This window comes from Camarhynchus parvulus, chromosome 1A (genome assembly GCF_901933205.1).
Source record: "Camarhynchus parvulus chromosome 1A, STF_HiC, whole genome shotgun sequence".
Lineage (NCBI taxonomy): Eukaryota > Metazoa > Chordata > Aves > Passeriformes > Thraupidae > Camarhynchus > Camarhynchus parvulus.
In genome coordinates, this window is record NC_044586.1 from 62901315 (window position 1) to 62924581 (window position 23267).

A 23267-nucleotide genomic window follows, 5' to 3' on the forward strand; every position below is an offset into this window, starting at 1 on the left:
CACCCTAAGTTCAAGTGCATCCAAAGGACATGAAGATATAAGGTAGCCTAAAAGACATATCTATAGAAGTAGTTACAGCAGAGGAGATGGTGCAGGTATTTCATTCCCTCCCAGAAACCCAGAGGGAGTCAGATCACATTCCTAAAGTACTCAGTGGCCTCTTGTACAACATCTGTCAATCTATCCTTTTGAAGCCAGTTTCTGGTGATCACTGATCTAAGACTAAATCCATATCTGAGGCAGTAGATTGGATGAAGCACACATCAAATATACATTATTTATATATGTATATAAATACATATGTGTGTATATAGATGTTTCATATTCCAAAATCTTAGGTTTGGAGCAGCTGTGCAATGGAAATTTGAAGTCCTGATTAGAGATTTTCTCAATCAGTACATGTAAAAAATGGTACTATAGCTGTATGAAAATCTGTCGGTCATCGAATTTTCAAAACCTAAGGAGGATGATGGAACAATACTTATAGTTAATATTACTATATGATCTTCCCTAGACTTGTCAATAATTTTTCAAAAGTGAGATCTTTCTTAACACAGTTCTTCAGAAAAACAAATAGTTTCACAAATCATTCAACTTGTCATCAAGCATCTTCCATTTCTTCTTCTAGATAAAAATATTCAGTTGTTTATTTTCTCTTTACATGAATTGTGTTGGCCCTCCTTCAGTCTCTCTTTGCTAGCTTTCCTCTAGATTTCACACCACCTAAAAAAGATGTAATTAAGCCTAGAAAAGACATAATTAAGCCATTGACTCCTGTTGCCCATCCTGTTAAGATAGTCAGTCACAAGTTCTCTTTCAAAAGAAAATCCCTGTCAAGAATAATAGACATTGCAGTCTCAAGCCTGAAATTGTAAGGACTTTCAAGCATTGAAGGCAAGAATTTTGGTGCCATACCAATTTCAGAGCCAGTCACCTGGACAGAGTAGATCCAGTAACAACTGGAATCACACCACTGCTGAAAGTCAAAATATTTCACTAGGGGTGTGTGTGCAAGGCTCAGCACCCCCTTTCCCTGAGTTTTCCAGCAGCATCCAGGGTGCTAGATGCTTCCAGATGTAGCCCTGGCAAGCATTTTTCTTTTGCTGAGAGCAGTAAACACCATAAAGTCCACAGTGCAGTTTCTTAGCCTTAAAATAAAACATGCTGAGTTCTTCAGACAAAAATTATTTCTGGCTTTTTTTTCCCCCTCCTGTGAATTTGTCTTTATATTTCAATATTTTTTCTTCCCCTCCTTTCGCCCTCCCTCTCCTGCTTTTTTCTGGACAGCTGTCTGCCAAATCGCTTCATGATCCTCCTGCTGTTAGATTTGTACTCCTTTCATTACCTTCCACTAAGGAATAAAAGATTTTGCTGGTAAATCAGCAATGAACATCTTCCCCACTGAGTCAGTATGTGCGATAGGCACTTTTTGCAGAGACTAAAAACAACAAGAGAATGCAGAATGCTTAATTATTTTCTGGTCAGACTAGGCTATTATCGTTAATGATGATCTGGATAATTAGTTTTTAGATGTTGTGTTTAAATTAGCAGCGAGCCCAATCTGCACAGCATTTGATTCTTCAAAACTCAAGCCAGGATTCTTAGTCAATGGAAAAGCTCATGTTTAAAAAAAATTTTAAAAAGCTGTTTTCATGAAATAAAATTCTGACTTGAGTTGAATCTAGCACCAGGAAGTGAAGAATTCCAAATTTGGAGAGCTTTCTTTTGGGCTTGTGGTTTTTCATCTGAGCAAGGTTATCCACTCTTTCTTAGTTTACAACATTTCAAACATATTGTCCTTGGAGAGATTGACACAGTAAAGATAATAAGAAAAAGAGGCAGTATTCATTTGCAGAGGAGCACCTGCATAGCCAATCCCAATTCCATGTTTGAGACACTTAGGTCAGCTTTTTTCAGGAATATGCATGTGGAAGCAGGAATACCTTTATTCAAGGTATTTTGGCTGGATTTGTTCTTCCCTGTTTCTGAAAACTGTATTCTTCTTCTGAAAATGAAGACTAGGGTCCATTCCCTTCAGTCAGCTCTTAGAAAAATCAAAACATTCCTTTAGGTAGGCTGGATTTTTAATGTCTATATATACTATATTGACATGGATGTAAAGGCTGTCACCTGGCTGTCAACCCACAAGACCTCCAGATCACGACCATGAAAGGTATTTCCAATTTAGAGCCTCATCCAGAAAAAACAGCAGAACAGAAATCAGTGCCCTGCTGTCTTCTCTTCAGTTTCTAGCTGTGTCTCAAGTAAACTGTAACAAAACCACTGCAGCAGGTTTAACAGTGCATTACTGCTATCACAAAAGCTAAAGCCACTCCTAAGTGAGTGACCATCTGGCATGAAATTCAAAATATTATTTACTCATTTACTGGCAATCTTTTCCTGGCTGTCATTTCTCCTTAGCCACAAATGTCTGCCAAGGGCTCATGGAGCCTGAAAGATAATCACCTCCATTTCCTTCCTCCAAGAATAAACCATCTTTCAAACAGAGTCTTAACAATAGCTTTTGACTTCCATCACCACTGAAAATAGTGTAAAATTCTTAAATGAACCAAAAAATAAATGAAACATAGCACATGGGTCTCTGTCCCACAGGGATGTGGGCAGGAGACATGTTTCAGAAGTTTGCCAGGCCACACAAGCCATTTTTGCTGTGCACTGACAGCCTCTGGTGATTTTGTGCTTGTGAAAGTAAACAAAATCCTTATTAAAAAATCCATTCTGTAAGATGGACCACCGACCACCAGCATTTAAGCCACACATGCACTTGCCTGCTTCCATCTGTGTCCTTTAAACTCTCTCCTCTTTTATCTCTGTTCTTCCCCTCTTTCCACCACCTCTCAGCCAGACCCTTGCTGTTTGTTCCCCTCTTTGTTTCTATTCCACATTCAGAACCTGAACAGCCACTAGGCTGAGATTTTCAAATGCCCAAACAACACTGAGCGTTTCTTTCCTAGAGATTTCAAAGGAATATGGGTACCACCCTCTGGCTTCTCTGAAAATCCCACAGTAACTGATTACTTTGTAGTCATTTTGATTTGATTTTGGGCTATAATTTTTATTTCTTAAGTGTGTGCATTTTGTCCTTTTGCTGAGGGGAAATTGTAAGACTTTACAGGGATAGATAAGTAACCACTGAGATCACAGGTAAGAAGGAAGGAGCTCTACCATACAATGAGAGAATCATAGAATTGTTGAGGTTGGAAAAGACCTCTAAGATCACTGAGTGGGACCTTTAGCCCAGCACTGCCAAGCCCACCATTAAACCATGTTTCCAAGTGTCACATCTAAGTTTTGTGAATACTTTCAGAGCTGGTGAATCCATCACATCCTTGGGCAGCCTGTTCCAATGCCTGACCTCCAGTTCAGTGAAACAATTTTTCTTGTTATCTAATCTAAACCTCCCCTTGCTCAACTTGAGACCCTTTCCTTTTGTCCTATCACTTGTTAGGGGAGAAGACACCAACCTTCACCTGCTGCAATCTCCTTTCAGGGAGTTGTAGAGAGCAATAAACTGTTCCAAGTGGGAAAGGATGTCACTACAAGAGAAAGTGGCCAAGAATAAGAACTAGCTAGGGTCACCTAGACATCCCCTATACTTATTCTACCCCTTCTGACTGGGCCTTACTCTGCACTCATTCTACCCCTTCTGACTAGGATTTACTCATCAGTTAACGAGTCTCAAATTATCATATTTATCACTGATAGCTCTTTTAACTCCAGAAGCAATTCCATGTTCTTTTAGAACCAACAGCCCCAGTTTTAGCACCTTTTCTGATCCTGTGTGAATGGGACATGAGTCACAGGCAGGTTTATGAAGTCTCAGAGAAGAGTTACACTCTCAGGCAAAGCAAGATCTTTTGCACAAGTCTCTTTTCAGGGTGCAGGTTTGGTGCTCAGCTTACTTCACTGCAACAGTAATGCTGCATGGAGGCAGAGTGCATATGTGACAGCTCACTGTGCCATCCCCTGCAGGAAAAAAGAAAAAAAGATTTCCAAACAATTCCTTCAAAGCACAACATTTCTCTGCATGGTTTGCTTTTCATTGCACTGGACAGACACAAATATAAAAAGAAATTCCCAAGTCCTGTGCAGAAATCCTAGCTGTTATTCTGACAGTATTCCTTATTTCTGATGTTCATTTTGCAGATGAAGTTATTTCACAGTTCAAACACTACTTCTCTCTATGTGGCAGCTACTGAGTCCACTGCAAACATTTAGCTATATTTTTCCCAGCTTCATTGCTCCTTATTCTCAAGAGAAGACCAAGACTAAAAATAATGTTTCCTTCACCCCTCTTCCTGCTAACAAAAGATGCCAGATATTTTTTATTCATTTGATAGTGAATTATCTTTTCCTGAGTTACCTTTTGGAAGCCATTTTGTTAAGGAACAATACCTACAAAGTAGGAAACAGGCTTCTTAATACCAAAGAGTGAGAAAGCTGATGGAAACCACTGCTTCAGTCCTGCAATGCACCAGAAGATTTCACAGGAGAACAAGCCAGGCTGGGACTCCTAAATAACCTCACTGCATCTGGTTGAGTTCCTTACAACTGACCTTTAATGATTTAAAGAACTGGGATATTGGCATTCCCCGTGACCTTGTGGGGTCAGTGCTTGGAGTTCTGCTGAAGCCAAATTTGTGCTTTTTGCTGCAGGTCATGACACAGCCCCTGTGCAGTCACTGCCTTCATTAGCGCTTATTCTGATATCCCAGAGTTGGCACCCTTAGTTTAAAAATGGGCTAGGGAGAGATGATGCTCCAGGCTGATAAAGGTTTTTCAGTTCTGAAAGCAGTGAGGCCCTTAAGGTCCTAATTTCTCTTTGAAAACAAATTAGCTTGGAGTGAATTTTTTCTTGGGTGCAAGGTGAGCAGCTGCATTTGCATCACTGAACTCTCCTCCTCCCAAATACTCCCAAATTATGTGAGTTTGCCGGAAGTGTTCAGACTGAGTCACTCTGGGTCACACTGTCCCCAGGTAGGAGCCTAATAAATCCCAAGAGAAGAGGGAAAATTGTGGTGGAGCCCAGATTTACAGTATTGCTCATGTTTATTGCCAGTGATGTAGTCTGGCAGCTCACAGCCTCCTGAGCTGTATCTGCAGAACATGGCCAGTACATAGATGGAAATAAATATTTCTGTTTACTCTATTCTCATTGGACCACACCTAGAATGTTACCTCTGAGTCTCTTGGTATAAGGATGATTCAATAAATACAAACATAATCATGGGGAGGAGAATCTGGAGCACAAACCTTACAGGAAGAAATTGAGGGAACCGCACATGTTTAGCCCGGAGAAGGTTTGGTGGGAAACTAATATCAGCTTTTCAGTATGTACAGATTTCTTCTCAGGAACACAAAGTAAATGTCTTTATCAACGTGATGCAGGACCAGAGGATAGAAGAAAATTCTTACAAATTGAAAAGGAGGAGATTTTAACCTGAGAAAAAAAATGTACATTCCAGGAGTTGAGATCATGGGAAGACTGCACAGGCCAGTGGGGAATGTTGGCTAGAGAAGTACCTCATTTAGTCTCTGCCTTAGGTTTATGCCTGCCACCTACCACACACCCACAACCCAGCCCATTCAGAACCAGTGTTTCTTTCCTGCCTTTCTAAAATAGCTCTTTCTACCAAACTTTCAGTATATTTTTGTATTTAAGAAACAAGAAAACTTTAAATCAGGAAAAAACCAAACAAACTGTGTTATATATTGGTATGAATGTTTTGGATGCAGTTTGACTTCCAACTGCCCAAATAATAATAAAAAGCCAACAAGGTAGATCACTATCATTTAGGAACTGGATAAAACATACACTAGCTGAAGTGAATGTTTTTTCAAAGCAAGAGCTCAAGCCCTGTGTTATAGCAATGAAATTAGAAAAAACCTTGGGACATGGCTTTGTCATGGTCTTGCTGTGGGAATCTGTACTTGCAACTTATTCCCAGAAATAGAAATACTTTCTCAGGAGACCAAAGGCAACAAAAGAATCTCCATTAGGACAGATTGCAGCTCAGAGAGACAGAAATTTGCCCAGTTTCTCAGCAGAGAAAAACTCCTTTACCTTAATGTTATTCTGCTCCACAGCCTAATTTATATTCTGTTCAGAGTAGCTCTTCCCTGTCTCAAAGGAGCTCTGTGAAATTAGATTCATTAAGCCATGTTAAGTGCCATGAGACTCTCACATGGTTAAATTTCAGAAGGGCAGAGAGCACTGTCATCTAACCAGGGGCCTTCTCTGTCCAACACATGTGCAATATGCACTTGTAAATTGTGGTAAAAGCATCCTACTTTTTTTAACACTTAAGAGATTTATCTTTCCTTCTTTTCTCCAAAATTTCCTGTGTTTTCCAGTTCCATACACATTCAAAAAAATCCAAGTAATAATCTCAGGGCCATTAAAAAGGGAAATTTTTAACAAAAACATCAGAATAAATCCTACTGTCAGCAAAAATAAAAATCTTATGAAGGTTAAGAAAATGTTCTATGAGGTTGAATAAATCATAAGATAGATCAAGGTTATTGAGACACAGAGGTGTAACCTATCTGTCCCCATTTACCAGCAGGATTCTTGCCCACAAATACACCCAGAAACCAGGTTCATGTGTTTGATAGCTGTATCTAATTCATGGTTCCTTGCAGGTGGTTGTTATGAAGCCATTTTCAGTGTTTTAAACAAGATTGGCAATACCCCACAAGCATTTATCCTGTCCCTGCAGCTCAGAGAAGCAGAAGTGACAGATGTGGAGAGGGAGAGGGACTCTGGTCCCCCCTGGCACTGCCACAGCCACAGCCACTCCGTTTGCAGGATTTGCTGGTGCCAGTGTGTCCCTGTGGCTGGCACTGGACTTACTGCCATGCTCAACAAATCACCCACCAAATCACCATCCCAGCAGCTGAGCGAGAGCCAGGTTTGCCTGGGAAGTGGCACCTGACCACAGGATAGTGGCTGCACTAATAAGCCCAGCAGCACAAGAGCAATAAAGGTTTCCCATCTCTCTGAACGCAGACTCCATGGACATGCTTTCTCCACAGCAAGCTCTGCTAAGTGGCTGGTTTAGTTTGCAGATGCAGAACATCCAGACTTATCTTCAAAGGTGTCTGCAAAACCCACCAGTTTTGACAGTGAAAAAACCTGGCTACTACTGCTGCTTAAGTGCCAACATATGGATTTCAGGCACTAATTGCATGCACCACGGCTTGATTAAATTGCTCCCTGGAGCTTTGCCAGAATAAATTATTTCACTGAGGAAAAGCTGGATCTGCACTGCAATTTTGAAGCTGTTCCACACGTGTCAAGGCAGCATGGAGCTACACTGGAGGTGTGCCTCAGGTGGCTCAATCTCAGTGCACATAATTCTGGTTTACATCCCACTGTCCTCTACTACCCTGAGCAGACACAGTCTTAGATATCAGCTCTTCTGCAGAACCTGCTAGATCCTGTTAGCCTCTTAACCAGGATAATATTTTTATGATCAAATGCTCAGATCAACATGAAAATGGCTGGAAAAAGGGACTGTTCTGAAATCAATTGCATCAGCTAAGTGCCTGAGACTTGAGCTTTTTTGAAAAATTAATCCCTAATATCCCTAATGTTACAATATTCCAGAAAATCCCCACTTGAGAATTTCAAGAAGAGTGTCCTGATCTGAATGAATAACAGATACAGCTTCAGTGAACTCCATGAGCAGTAATAGTGCTCAGGGATGATTGGGTCACTATCCTTTTGTGATTAATCAGACTTCCTTGTATTTTTTTAATTTTTAGTCCATTAAAAATCTACCATCTGGACAGGTTCATAATGAAGAGCTTTACAGCAAACAGCTGTAAACACATGAAAACTTTCTTCTCCCAGAGCACAGGAATGAGAATTGCAGGTGTTTGCAGGGACCCTGGAAGTAGTGTGGCCTCCAAGGCTGAGGGCCCCCATGTAAACAGAGTAGTTCTATAGATAATCTAAGCTTTTGCTTCTTAGACTAAAAGGAAAAAAAAATTAAAAATTTTAAAAAGGTGCAAAGAGAAAAAAAAAGAATTAAACCAAACTAACTGTAAAGCTGCTATATGTGTTAGGAGCAACTTTCTGTGAGTTGAAGGCTTGTCAAGTCACTGACCAGCATTACCTGAGCTGCTGAAAATGGACTTTTTCTTCAGCCAATTTGAGAGGGAAAATGCAGAATGGTATGTGTGCATATCTTCATTATGGTTTAGCACAAATGAAATAACTCCTGCTAGAATAAACTGAGACAAGAATAGCAATTCCAGCCCACACAGTTCTGCAGGAAATGTTCCAGAATAGCTACATGGAGTACATTCTCATTACCAAATCGGAGTGCTCTTGAGAGAGGACATGTGAACCAAACCATGTGGATATGTGGGCATGTAATCAAAGTTACAAAGCCACAGGGACTTAACAATGCTCAAAGCATCCATTGTACCTTGGTGGCAGAACAAGCCTCTCTGCCCATCCTGTTGCTTTAAAGCTGTTCATTTCCATCACCAGATGCAAATTAAATCCCACACTTCCAGTATAAGGCAGTTTAATGACTGTTACCATCCAGCAGGGAGGTTGAGAACACAAAAGTTGCTTTCTGAGGGACAGTAACTCGTTCAGCTGCAGCACTTCCCAGCCTTGTGCCTGTACCCACTGGCAAAACTGCAGTGTCAGCTAAAACCCAGGATACTCCTTCCAAACACTGTAGGAAAGGTTTTGTTTTGGCTTAAACTAAAATAAACCACTACCAATGGTTTTTTTGTGAAGACAAACTTCAACTCAACAGCTACAGCTGAGATGTCAGGACACCTGGTCTTTCCTGGTGTTCCAGAAGGACAGGAGGATAAGAACCTTCTGAGGTCCTCAGTTCCATGTGGTCCACAAAGTTCCTGTACATATATGGCTCACAGCAGAGTCTGGCCCGGATGAGATGACACCAGTTTACAAGGGCACTAGTTCAGTGTCTGCAGCACAGATAAGACAGAATCTAAATCTATAAAATCCTAAGTCATACAGGTTGATGAAAAACAATAAAATTCTTCTGTTTGGTTTTTGGGCTTTTCTTTACCAGACTGTCTAATTTGCTACTGATGTCTGAGCCTTCAAAATTTGCCTCTTCTACAACATTTGTTTCAAAACAGTCCTTTGCCTTTGAATTCCTCCAGACAATCTGTGGTCAAAGAAACATCTGGGGAAGATTAAAAAATTAAAGGATTGGGCAATCTTTAATAAGTTTCCCTTGGGAATCTCGAGTACACTGCTGCAGAAATCTCAAGCACACTGTTGCTTTTCAAATTATTTCATCAGGATGTACTCTAAGATTAGCTTCAAATTTTATTTACTGGACAGAACCTCCAGTTACCCATCTTCTCTTTGTCATTTAAGAGACTAAAATAGGAAAATAATGCCATAACCTTTTCTCATTTCTTTCCAGATGTGATCAAGACTGGCACTTCTGTGAGAGCAGCAGAGTATATTTGGAAATATTTAAGTGTTGGACATAGCCAAATAAAAAAAAAATTAAAAAGCAGGACTTTGGACCGCATAAATCAAACTGGGAGGACAAATAGAGATTATTTAAATTTTTTATTTTTTATTAAAAACTGTAGGTCAAGATGACATTAGCTCAGTTGGACAGGGCATGGTGCTTATAATTCCAAGGTCATGGGTTTAGTTCCCACATGGTTCACTCACTTGTAAGTTGGATTCAATGATCCTTGAGGGTGTCTTCCAATTAAGACCACTCTATGCTTCTGTGAGTCTGGGATTCTGTGATTCTGTGAAATTGTGAAACACTTGAAAAGTACTAACATGCAACAAATGGGCCATTACAGCTGGTCTGCAGCCAGAACATCTCAGAAAAAAAGTTTAGATGACTAAAAAATAGGAGAGGTGGGGACTTACCTTGAATAACTGAGGTTAGAAAATTCTGCAAAAGGCCTGTATATTTGTAATATTTGCACATAAAAGAAATTTATGTCTTATTAGTGCATTTGGTCATCAAATACAACGAATCTTGGAGAAGATGAATCCCACTATGAACAGCAAAGGCATGCAAATCCCCAGGACTTAGTAAGGAACACAGTCTGAAACTGAAATATATTGTCCATTTGTGTCTAATTATCTGTTGTTTAAACAGGCTGAGTTTCATGAAAATAAAGGTCCATTACAGTCCCAGCAGGACCCAGGGAATTAACTGGGCATCAGAACAGGTTTTGTGCATATGCTCAGTGCATTGCTTTCCCTGGAGTTTGTTATTAACATCCTCTATCAACACCCTCAATCTGTGATCGCCAGAACATCTCTCATTAAAAAAACACTGTCAGTGCCTTCCCCTAAATATTTCTGTTCTGTTTTATAAATACCCCTCTTTAATAACCCGTGCACCCCGCTTTTCTCTAGGTGGCAAATTTGCTCAGACTCTTCCAGATCCCCCAGATCAGCTACGCCTCCACCAGCGCCAAGCTGAGCGACAAATCCCGCTATGATTACTTCGCACGGACGGTGCCTCCGGACTTCTACCAAGCCAAAGCCATGGCTGAAATCTTGCGGTTCTTCAACTGGACGTACGTGTCCACGGTGGCTTCCGAGGGAGACTACGGCGAGACAGGCATCGAGGCCTTCGAGCAGGAAGCTCGCCTGCGCAACATCTGCATCGCCACCTCCGAGAAGGTGGGGCGGTCCAACATCAGGAAGTCCTACGACGGTGTGATCAGGGAGCTGCTCCAGAAGCCCAACGCCAGGGTGGTGGTGCTCTTCATGAGAGGTGATGACTCCCGGGAGCTCATCGCGGCCGCCAACCGCTTCAACGTGTCCTTCACCTGGATCGCCAGCGACGGCTGGGGCGCACAGGAGAGCATCGTCAAGGGCAACGAGCACATTGCCTCCGGGGCCATCACCTTGGAACTCGCTTCCCACCCAGTTAAAGAGTTTGACAGGTACTTCCAGAGTCTCAGCCCTTACAACAACAGGCGCAACCCCTGGTTCAAGGACTTCTGGGAGCAAAAATTCCAGTGTAACCTGCAGAACCGGAAACCGCACAGAAAGGCTTGTGAAAAGCACTTCACCATCAACAGCTCCAACTATGAGCAAGAGTCCAAGATCATGTTTGTTGTGAATGCTGTGTATGCAATGGCTCATGCCTTGCATAAAATGCAGAGGACTCTCTGCCCAAACACCACCAAACTGTGTGATGCCATGAAGCATCTGGATGGCAGGAAGCTGTACAAAGATTACCTCCTGAAAGTAAACTTTACAGGTAATAACTCCTCTTTTGGTACCTACAGAATGTAATTAAGCACTGTAATTAAGGAAATGTTCATCAGTCATGATAACAGCCAGCCAAATTCCTGGTAGCAGCTATTTACACAGTTTAGACCAGGATGGTACACAGGCAAGGTCACTCCTGTCAGAAGAAGGTAGAAAGGAGAAGGAAGAGGAGCTTGATGAGAATCCTGAAAAAAAAAGCTGATCCTCCTCCTGCTTCCATCAGAAGGAAGAGGTGAAGGTGGCAACAGCTAGTCTTGGCAATGTTGCACTCCATCCTCTAAAATTCCACACACCAACACCCATTTAATTTACAGCCAGTTTGGGCATGTCTGAAAGCCAATGGTCCCTTCACCACCTGCTACACCAGGCAGCCGCCTGCTAATCCCACGCCAAGACTTGGCCTTCTCTTTCCAGCTTTGCTACAAATTTACATAATTGCTGGACCATGGCCAATGTCCTTGCAATAGTAAAGTAATAATTCCTGTCATAGAACCAGATGCATATAAACTATTTAAATATATGGGGTAGTGCCATTACCTGGGTTACAGAACTGCAGGCTTAATGGCAAAGTATAAAAAAGCTACATTAAACATGTGCAGGAGATGTGGAGGAGGGTGATCAATCTGGAATGATATAAGCAAACTTCATGGGGACTGGCTGCACAGCACATGGCATCTCTGTGGTTTTGCCACCACATAAGGCTGAGTTTAGCTTTTTTATTAATACTATTCCATAACAATATTACATCTCAGCAAAGCTAAATAGATCTAAAGAGGAAAGAAGTAAAGCATAGAACATCCTGTCTTTTTGTTTCTTCATGTCTGAGTTTCTTCTGAAGCATCTGTGTTGAACATGAATTCCTATGTATTATGAAACTGATACTCTCAACTGCCTGAGTTGATAGTAAGGAACCATCATGCTGTGCTTTGAGTGAGAGCTAGCTCCAAGAGAAATTGAAGGATAAACATGTGTAGGATGCAGCATGCTCAGTCCCAAGAGACCTTCAGTAATTGTACAATGCTAATAACACTGAAAACTACATAAAACTGTCAATTTGGAGCTTGAACTTCCCCCTCCTTTAGAGATGTTCTCAGCCTTTGACTCAGATGACTTCTAGATATTACCAACCACATCCCTGGTGCTTCTCCAACTCCCAGTGGGATGCAGCTGCTGCAGCCAAGTAGTCAAGTCAGAATAAAACAAACTTCTTGGGTTTAGACCTCTAGAAATTAAGAATAATCCTTTCTCCTTCCCCTCTTCACAGCACTTACAACGTAGAAGCTCTTTTCTCACTTGCCTGCACTTATCATCAGAGATACTTGAATGTCTTTAAATTGTTGAAATCAATTGGTTTTAGGAGGACAGCACTTCATGGGAGCTGATTCCTGGCATGCTGATCAGGAGGGAAGGCAGTGGTGCGCTTCTGTCCCTGCTAGGGAAATGCTTCAGAAGTGTAATGACCACCTAAATGAGTAGGCACTTCAATCTTTTAAACTTCAATTATTTTGAAGATTTTTCTGACAATACAGGTATTTTCATGAGCTTAAATGAAAACACTATTGAGTCCAGCCTTAAGACTAAGCAACCTTTGTTCAAATATAGGATTCTTAATAATTTTTCTAACATGCAGATATTTTTAAGCACCCAAGCATTTTCCCACTCAACATCTAGATATAAAGTCAAAATAACTCCAATTCTCTTTCACTAGAATCTCAGGAAAATTTTTATTTATCTAGAGCCAGGAAAAATAGCTTTAATTTTAACTGAAATAGCTTTTATTTTTTTATGAATTGGGAGTTGAAGCTGTTCAAGCTGGAAAAAAATTGAAGCCTGTAAATTTTCAGTTTTGAAAATAGAAAGCTTTTTTTTTAACAAAATTATTTATATTAAAAATCAGCATGGAAAACTTTGAAACTCTGAAGAGCTTTATTTCCCATGAATTTTCATTTCCTATTTAAAACATTAAGAAAACTGTCAAGTTCTTTTCCAATGGCTTTGTTCCATATACATTTTTTAACAGCTTACAACATTATTTGCTCATCTTCTTTCTTTATTATTAGTTCTTCCATTATAATGTGAATCCTTTTTTTAATATAAGTTATTTCTAAAGCAGGTGAGTGATTTTTATGTAGTGAGATATTAAGCAAATCTTCCACCCCTTCCTCCTTTCAGAAGGGTGTGAGGAATTAATACGCACGTGAGATTTTAATGCATATAAGTCTTGTCATTGATTTCTATGGGATCAAGAATTATTCTTTGCTCTTTCCTGGCTGAAGAAAATCTTTGTGTGTGTTGTTAATGCAATGTGAGTACCTTGTTGCGTGGTACATTTGATTAATGACACTGTCATATTTCCACCTCCAAACCTGAGTATTGTATTTGCAGGGTGCCTAATGAAGGAAGGAATGGTGAATCTGACTCCATGTTCTCAGAAGGCTAATTTATTATTTTATGATTCTATATTATATTAAAGAATACTATACTAAACTATACTAAAGAATACAGAAAAGATACTTACAGAAGGCTAAAAAGATAATAATGAAACCTCCTGACTCTCTCCAGCATCCCGACACAGTTTGACCCTGACTGGCCAATGAGTGAAAACAAGTCACAGCAGAATCCAATGAAACAATCACCTGTGAGTAAATAATCTCCAAACACATTGCAGACAAGCAAAACACAGGAGAAGCAAATGAATAATAATTGCTTCCCTTTTCTCTGAGGCTTCTCAGCTTCCCAGGGGGAAAATCCTGGGCGAAGGGATTGTTCCAGAGAATCGGAATGCCACATCTGAGAGTGTTTTCCCTGCACAGAGAGAGGGTGGCATGGAAGTTACCAGTCCAGCAGCTACCCTGCAACCAAGTCAGGCTGTGGATGTTCTCTCTTCTTTAGCCTGGGTAGCCATCCAGACCCACCACAAGGAAGCAGGCAGGAAACAGAGCAGTGATAACCATATTTGCAAACACACAAGCAGCTATTTAAGCAATGCCTCCTCTGCTAAAAGGCAGGGGTCCACATAAGCCCTGGAAGCATAGAAATCAAGAAAAGAAATGGTGGAAGAAGCCAAGCAAATGGCCCTGAATATCTTGTCCCAGTTTGCTGAAACATGAATTTCACACACACCAGTCTGAGTAAACGATTGAGTGCGTTCCTATGACTGGGATGGGATGGAGCTATTTTGGACATTTACCCTTCAGACTCAAATTAGTTTTGATTAGTCTTTGATTACAGTTAATGGAGGGGATCAGCACTTACAGAATGTGCTCCAGCCCATGTGAGGTATGATTTGCCCCTACCTCTCTTGCTACTGACTACAGATGGAGTACGGAGTGATTAAGGTTTATTTTCACTTTACCATTTAGCTGAAAGCCTGAAGTGAGACTCCCAGGAACAGCAATAATGTGATTTGCAAGGAAATACTCAGGGACCAGCTAACAGCAGGGTGGTTGTAGGGGACTGGCAGGATTTGTGCATCCTTGTGCTGCCACTGCTGCTGACATGTTGTGTGACAGGTAATTTCACTAATATCTCTGGGTTCCTGCTTATTTCTCCTTTTTCATTAAATCGAAATAACTCCACAGAAATGCAGTGTGGGATGAAGACAGGGTGAGATTTCACTCCTTATTGCCTGTGAGATACACCAGGCACATAATTTTCTTGCAAGTCAGTAAGACATATATGACAAATGTCGTGATATTCTGAATCTTTTTAGTAAAGGAAAAAAGATACCTGCGCCTAATTCCAGCTTCCAGCAGCAGGATGTGAGAATGCAAAGCCCAGCCCCTAGATAAATGCACTCACTCAATTTCAGTGTTTGTTTGGCCTTTCAAAGAGATATAGGCTGGTTCATCTTCTTGATCTTCCCATCCTCTACATTCCCTCCTGGGGGCACAAGTGCAGCACTTGATGTTCTAAATCATGATGGTTTTCTGCTGATAGAGATGCCAGTTCAAGAGGCTGTAAACTTGTATTACCAGAACAACAAAGAACTGCTGAACAAAAAGTAAAGGTCTCCCCGGCAGAGAGCACAGAGTAAACTCAACTTCTCACCATACCCAGCCATTGCCTCGTGAAGGGCAGCACACAGAGGGGCTCCTGGGGGAGCTATGAATCCAGGGATGAACCCACACATCCAGAAGCCTTGTTCCCCCACAGAGGTGGACGGGACAGTGCAACAAAAAGCTTTGCTGACTAATTTAGCTTGTTTAAGCCACCAGCAGGACACAGAAAAGCAGTGTTGTCATTGCCCACAGCACTACTGCAAGCCTCACGTTTGACAAGTGCCAGGACAGTGTGAGAGGGGTGTCCATCACTTGGGATAAAAAAGTGACAAGGTCCTTCACAGCTGTGTCCTACATGTTTCTGCCTGGTGTAGCTGCTCCTCCGGGACATTGGACTGGAAGGGAAGGGTGAGGAAGGGCAGCCATGATAATGAAAGACCAGCATTAGTTCCAGGGCTCCTTATCTGATTGCGCAGGATAACCCAGGAGTGTAGGGCTGGACTGCAGCTTTTCCCACTCCAGTTAGCAGAGCTGATGCTGTAACAGGACTAACTCTGCCCTCAGTCTAGTGGGGGAGCATGTGGACAGAGGGGGACTGGATTTTGGGATGTGTGTACGTCCACATGTCTCATGCAGTTTTCTGAACCTGCATAGCTAATAGTTGGAGGAATTTGGCTAAAGTAGTAGACTTGGAAAAAAGATCATTGAAAAATGTAGGCAATGCGTATTTAAAGTGCTCAGTGTCTTTTCCTATTCTTTTCTCCCTCCTGAGTTACCAGAGTCACTGTCATGACCGTTTCTGTCCTGCGTTCAGAAATCTATCTCTTCTACAGCAAAGCCTGTGTCATCAAAAATAGTTTATCCTGGGCAAGTCCTCTCCCCTGGCTAACAAGAATGACTACTCCAAATGAGAAAAGGGTTGTAAGTCAGGTCTGATTTGTCCCCTTTCCTCCACTGGACTCTATGACAAAACTTGTATTCTTACCTTGTTGTGGTGTGTTCTGTTGGTTTGTTCCATCTGTCCCCCATTTCTGTTAATGGTTCTGCCCCAGTTCTCCTTCCCGCTTTCCCAGTGACAGTTTTGTGTCAGTTAGTCCAACCCCGCCCTCGTTTCCATGGCATTCAATGTATCTTTTCTCGAAACTCCTCCCAGGCACCCTGCCAGTCACTCCTTGCCCCTGCCCTTTTCTCCAGAATCTTCTCCCTAGGGCATGGAGTGATTGGTTCAGGAGCCAGAGTCCCTCCCTAACTTGGTTGTAATTGGTTCTCCCTTTATGTCATTTATCTGTATCTTATATTTCATTTGTCCAAGGATGGGTGCCACGTCTGTATCCCTTCCCCTTAAAACCCCATTGTGCCCTCTCCTCAGGGCTCTTTGTCTGTCAGCTCCCCTTGGATTTACTGCTCTTCAATAAAGCCAGCACTTTGCCACATCGGAAGAGTTGCTCTTATTTCTGTTGGCCATAGCAGACTTTGGTCCTGTCCCAAGGAGGGGTCGCCTGGCTATACCGCCGGGTGATCTCCTTAGGCGCTGTCCCTTGAGCCGCGGCTCCCGAGAGTGGGACAGTGCCCCCAGCCAGCTGTGGCAGGTGCTGGACACTAGCTGGGGCCATTGGTTTGCCGCTTCGGCGCTGCTACTTTACCTTGTCTTACATTTCTATGTGGGTCGCTTCTTTCCTTCTCTTCCTCCTCACTCTGCCCCAGTCAACACTGAAATAATATGAAGTAGAAGCACAAATTCACCTTCTCATTTATTCTGGAGCACTGGTGACTTCTGTTTTGGGAACACAATTTCACAGACCATTTCCATCGTATCTGTTCCATCCAAGTAAGAGCTGAAGTCATGGTCTGCAACAAGCAGATGTCACCTTACTTCTGAGCGCAGCAGCATTGCATGGTCCCTGCTCTGGGATTTAGCCATAAATATTTCCTGTCAGAAATGCACTTCAAAACTCAGTGCTAGGCCAGGCTGCATGGAGAACAGACCAAAGAAATGCTGCACTTACTATCACAAGCAGATCGCAGCTGACGAAACTTCAAAGGCCAGCTATGAATTCACAGCAGGGAATACCTGTGAAGGCTAAAGCCAGAGCTGAAAGCCCAGGCTCTGCAGCAGGTGGCTCTGCTACTCCATCACCTCACCCAAGGAGCTCCTTCTCATCAGGTCAGACCCCCCTTGCCTTCAGCACTCAGTCACAGTGAGGTCCTCGTGGCCTTCCTGGTGATGCTTATTTGTAAAATAAACCAGAACACTCTTTCAGATGAAGGCAAAACTCACATGGGCAGAAGGCATCCACTGCCTTGTTAATCATAAAAGTTGTAAAAGTATAATACATGATGGATTTGTAGCTAATAAAAGCAAGGAAAATGAGTGAATTCCCCCAGATACTATTTAAAGATATACATGAAAAAGATGTCTAAGATATATAGGAAAAAATAACTGCCTTTTCCTGGGACCACAAATGTGTCACAGTGTTTAAAACCTTGCAAGCAGCTAAGGGACAGTCTCTGAAAGCACGCTTGAGACTTGCTGTTCCAGAGCAGAGGAACAGCTGAACATGCACAGTATTTTCCCATATTCTCTCTGTATTGGAGTTACACTGGTGTAAATATACAGAGAACTGCAGTAAAATTTTGATGGCCTGGTAATCCTGATGGCGCCATCTACTTTCTCCTTCCTCCTCTCTTTAGAGGCCTCATGGGGTCTGCTGTTCCTTTACTTTGGGTAAACCTACCCTCCAAGACTAAATAAGCCAATCTCTACTTAGGCCTCCTGAAGATTTTAGTATGTGTATATACTAATATATTTTTATATCTATTAATATATGTGTATATATATTTATATATATAAATTTATAATATATATAAATTTATAATATATATAATATAAATTTACCCTCCAAGAGTAAATAAGCCAATCTCTACTTAGTCCTGCTGAAGACTTTAATATGTGTATATACTTATATATTTTTATATATTAGTGTGTGTGTATATATATATATATGCATTTATATGGATTTAAAATGTGTATATTATAGATTCATAATCTATAAAATCATAAAATTAAAGAATAAAGCAGGTTGGGTGGTCTCTAGGCTAACTTCCTGAAAAGTAAGGCAGCTATGGAATCAGACGAATTTGCTCAAGCCTTTATAGATGTAAACTGGTTGAAAATAAAATACTATAGAACCTTTTCAACATCCAGTTTAGGTTTGAGGTATCATGATGGCAAGCAACGGTCTGCACTCTGGGTGTGTTTTGTGTCACTCACTGCACCCTGTGAACTGGATACCTGGGCTGGCAGAGGGGCACAGGTGCCATCATCTCTGGGGCACATGTTCCAAATAAAATTCCCATTAAAACTTCTCTCACCATGATGGCAGGTCAGTGACCTACCTGCTAATGGTGTCTCCTATCAAGCCAGAGACCATGATAAAAAGCTGCTGTTTCATGCTTTCCTTTGTCACTGAGTCACAGTAAATAGCCTGAGTGAGCAGGAGAGGTTTAAATTGTGTTTTCACCCCCCGAGATAAGCTCCAGCAGCTGAGGCCAAGATGTTCTGGGCCACTGCTCCCCATCCAACTGGGGGCAAAGTACTTTTGCCTGGTGTCACCCCTGTCACCACTGCTTGCTGCCACCACTGCTGGCTGCCACTGCTCTCTGCCTGACGTGGGCACTGAGCTCCCATGGACAGAAAGATGGGAAATGCAGCATTAGCAGGATGCAGAGCAGCAACATCTTCTCTTCACAGTCCTCAGGAAGTCTCTGAAGGATGTTGCCTTTGGCCTTTACCCAGCTGGGTGTCATTCCTGGAAAGCCTGCAGAAACCACAGGCAAGCAACAGCCCCAAACTTGTTATAGTGGCATATTTAGGTGAAAGTACTTTGGCATCCCTAAAATTGCAACTGGATCTCCATCTCAGTTTCCTCTACTTGAATATTTAAACGACCCACCACTTCAGCTGAGCTATGAAATACTGAACATAAAATGATATAGTCTATGCCTTGTATGTAATTTATAGTCAGCTGCTTATCTCCTGTTAATAATGTAGCCTTTAGGCAGCCATAAATCTCTAGATTTCACAGCATCCATGGGAGTGTGTAAATGAGGATGAGATTAGACACCCTGTGTTTGTGGAGAAACACATGACTGGCAAACAGCAATGATTTTCTTTCAGAGCACATATTTGAGAGACAGAAGGCTTGGTAACCCAATTTCTCTAAATCACAGGCTCCTGTGTTTCCCTGCTGCTTGTTTTATAATAGTTACTATTTTATCTTTTGTTTTTTTGGCAAATGATATGTGAATCCCTAACACCAAGGGTCAGTACAAGTCCTCAGAGGAGCAGGAAATGCCATACAACCTTTTCATCCCCCAACTATGCCGATTCCCTTTCCCAATCCTACTGGGTTTTACAGTAGGAGGGCAACCCAGGACATACCATGGAATTATATTCTTATTTTTCATGCAGATTTACCTGGGAGAAATGTTTACACATAAGTAAAGAGATGTCAGGTCTACTTTTTCCTGTGGCCTTGAAGGGGAAGATGTCAGGTAAGAAAGAAGACTTTGGTTCAGGATTCCTATCCCTTACATTTTAGCATCTAATTTGGCTCTGAAAAGCCCATAGAAAGACCAGATCCTTCTCTACCACCTACTACAGAAGAGCACTTTGTCAATTCCACACCTGATATGAGTTAGTCTCACTTGCATGCAGAGATGATACAATAGGGGCTGACAGAAGCAAAGGCTGGGCTCAGAACATGAGCACAGAAGTGTTGAGGATGAGGACAGCACATGAGAAGGTGATTCCATTTTATTCTTTTGAGTAATCCAGGTGTGCCCTGGACTTCCAGTGAGTCTCCAAGAAAACTCATCTTTCCAAAGGTGATGAAGAAAACTACAGATAGTCACAAATCCAGATGTCTTATCCCAAAGACAACTAAATGTTATTTTTACAAAATCCATATCCTTGTTGGCAGCTAATAATTATACTACAAGGGCAGAAGTGAAAGCATAATCTATAAAAAAGTATCTTTTCTCCTTTATATAACCTTAATTTCACAAGATCCCTGGAAGATAATTTCTTCACCCAGTAGAGCACAGTGCAAAGATATTTCCAGGTTAAACAGAAGCAGGGACAAGACCAGTAGAGCTGCATTAGCGAGACCCTGACACTCAACCCAGCCTGGTGCTGCTATCTAGACCCAGATCATGGCCTGAATCCTACGCTGATTCCACACAGCAAGTTTGCAGACAAACTTGTCCCACGCAAACTGCTGTATTTGTACTTGTAAACTGCAGCCCCTATGAGCATGAGAATCTATTTCAGCTCTCTGCAAAGCCTGAACTATTCCCTTCAAATTTGTTTTTTCCATTTCTGATTCTCAGTGCAATAAACCCCCATCATTCAGCAACACAGGGACAAAGAAACTCAACCCAAACTCAAAGCAGCCATTGTTTACATTTTCCACTAACATATCTTTCCCAAAATTCTTCCAATTTTTTCAAAAAAGCAACCATCTCTACATCTTCATGGAGCAGAAACTCCTTTTACATATGCATGCTTTTCACAAACTGACCTTCTGCACAGCTCCCATCAGGTGCAAACTGGATGGACCTGACAGACAAATGTTCATGACTTTCATTTCCTCATTTGTCAGAGCCAAGTTTCTAAACACCTCTAAAAGCATCTCTGAGAATATCTGCCTTGGCATCACTGCAATATTTATGGTTATTTAGTTAGCAGATATAGAATATAATGTAAGAAGTACATTTCATTGCTGTTATCTGGGTGAGTCATTTCCTTTTGTTTCCTTCTTCCTGCCTTGAAAGTGTATTTGTCTGAGCATATAACAAGTGAAGACAAAGAATATTAAAATTCTTCAAGGCAAGGAGAACAATTCATCCACAGAGATATCAGAGGCAGAGAAACTTCTAACAGAAATGTCCATGAAATCCCAGCTGTAGCATGGCTATAGGAGCAATCTTTGATTTGCTCTTTTGCTTTTTGCTCCATCCATGGACAGCTCACCTGCTCACTCTTGGGATGAAAAGGGGTTCAGCGCTACGTCAGAAAGGACCATGTCTCCAAATAGAAATCCTTAAACTTAAGGCATGTATTTTTGAAATGAATTACCAAGATCAGTAATTTGGGATGTAGGGTCTCCTCACAAAAACTCACCCTTTCCTGAATGCTTGTGAACAGCTCAGAGTCAGAAGCTGTGCGGATGGGAACGGTGGTTGCAAACACCCAGTAGATGGAAAGAAGAGGTTATTGTACCTCACAATCTGAAGGCCCCTGCCCTCAATCTTGCATCTGAATTTCATCTCCTAGAGTTTTGCTTTTCTTGCACAAGCCCATCTTGTACTTGGCAATATATTAATCATCCAGCCTCTTCTAGAATAATGACAGATATACATCTAGCACATTTCTTACAAGAGAAATTAATGAGCATTTCTGAAGGCTGAGAGATATTAACTTTCTAAATGTGTATCTGCAATTGCTCCTCAATTCAATGGAGGTTTCATGCAGTACATTTTTCTACCTGCTGCTATGCACAGATGCCAGACAATTTGATGGAATAAGCTAAGCAAACTATTCCTTTGTACATAAGAAATATTTACCTGGTCTGTGGGTGAAATATGAGGGTCAGTGCAGAAAACACCATAGATTTTCTCTAGGAAGGGAAAGCACTGTGCTCAGAGGAAACAGGGAAGCTGCTGCTGTGAGAAAGCTGAGGGAAGCCCAGGCCTGAACAGAGTCCTCATGCAGAATGTACATGCCACAGAAATCCCATGTAACTCTGTAGCTGAGAGAATATGGATTTTCAGGGTGGAATGTGATTCCTAAGGGCTACATCTGATATCACTATAATTCTGTGATCCAGTATTAACCACATTTGTTGTATGGATTGGAAAACACACAGAGAGGCATGAACATGCACATTCACAGGAGTACTCACCCACTGTTCTTTAAAGTTTTACTTTGTTTAACCCAATTCTGTAATAAGAAATAATTCTTGATGTATGACTGTTAAGATTGCATTTATAAAGAGTGAGCAGCAAATCCAAAACCAGTGATCTTTACACACCAAAGGGAAGGGGGAACCTCCTGGTGTTCAGGTAGCAGCACTGGTGAGTTCCAGCATCCACAATCAGGGGACAGTCCGAGTTCTTTTTCTTGAAAAGGCTGTTACTGGCCTTGTACCTTCTTGTTACTGCATTTGTGTATTCACCATTCACAGGATGTTTTGCACATGCTGCAGACATGCTCGTCTTTCTATATTTATGCCCCAAAAACCACCTTCCCTTCTTCCCAAGGTTTAATCTGTGTAGTGATCAGTAGCTAACTGTTCATGTTCAGCTCTGGAGCCTCAAGCTTCTGTGTGCTTCTGCTGCAGAACTGTCCTGCTCTCTTCCTGTGGGAACACTTCCTCTATGGCTCTAACTTTTACAAGAAGGCTTAAATTTGCTTCAAAACACCAGGACATGCCTGATTATATGCAGAAATGTATGGGATGGGGTTCCTTGACTCTTCTAGCCTAAGCAGCAACAATATCATTGCCTGTAATAGCAAAAGGTTGTGCTTTTGTGGTTCCTTCCCTTGACATAAATAACTATACACCATATGCCCCAAATAATAAATTTTACCTGTGGTTTCTGTAAAAGTAAAATTTTTCCATGACACTTCTCTATTGCCCTGATGAGTGCAGCAGGTGATCACTGCTCTGAGTGATCAGCTTGGTGTCAAAGATTGGCCTGCTGTACCAGGATAGGTGTCTACCAGACTGTGGCTAAAAAAAACCTATGAAACTGGTATTGGGAACTGAAGAAAATGTGCTGAAAAAGTTTGTTAAACTTCCTCTATTACATTTGCACATCCATTTGAATAAATAGCTAATGGCTAGTTAATGCTCCAGTAACTGAAAGAATAAAAAGCCCATCTTTAAAGGCTCTTTGGAGAAGAAATTATCTCAAGTCAG

The 23267-nt window shown here is 41.6% G+C and overlaps 1 protein-coding gene across 2 annotated transcripts in view; it reads left to right on the top strand.

Moving 5' to 3' along the window:
• Positions 1-23267, top strand: part of GRM3 (glutamate metabotropic receptor 3) — a 105080-nt gene that overhangs the window by 61526 nt on the left and 20287 nt on the right. For both annotated transcript variants that reach the window (XM_030960670.1, XM_030960671.1), the window contains exon 3: positions 10415-11270. In XM_030960670.1, the coding sequence (XP_030816530.1) occupies positions 10415-11270 (856 nt within the window). The remainder of the gene's footprint in view (positions 1-10414; positions 11271-23267) is intronic.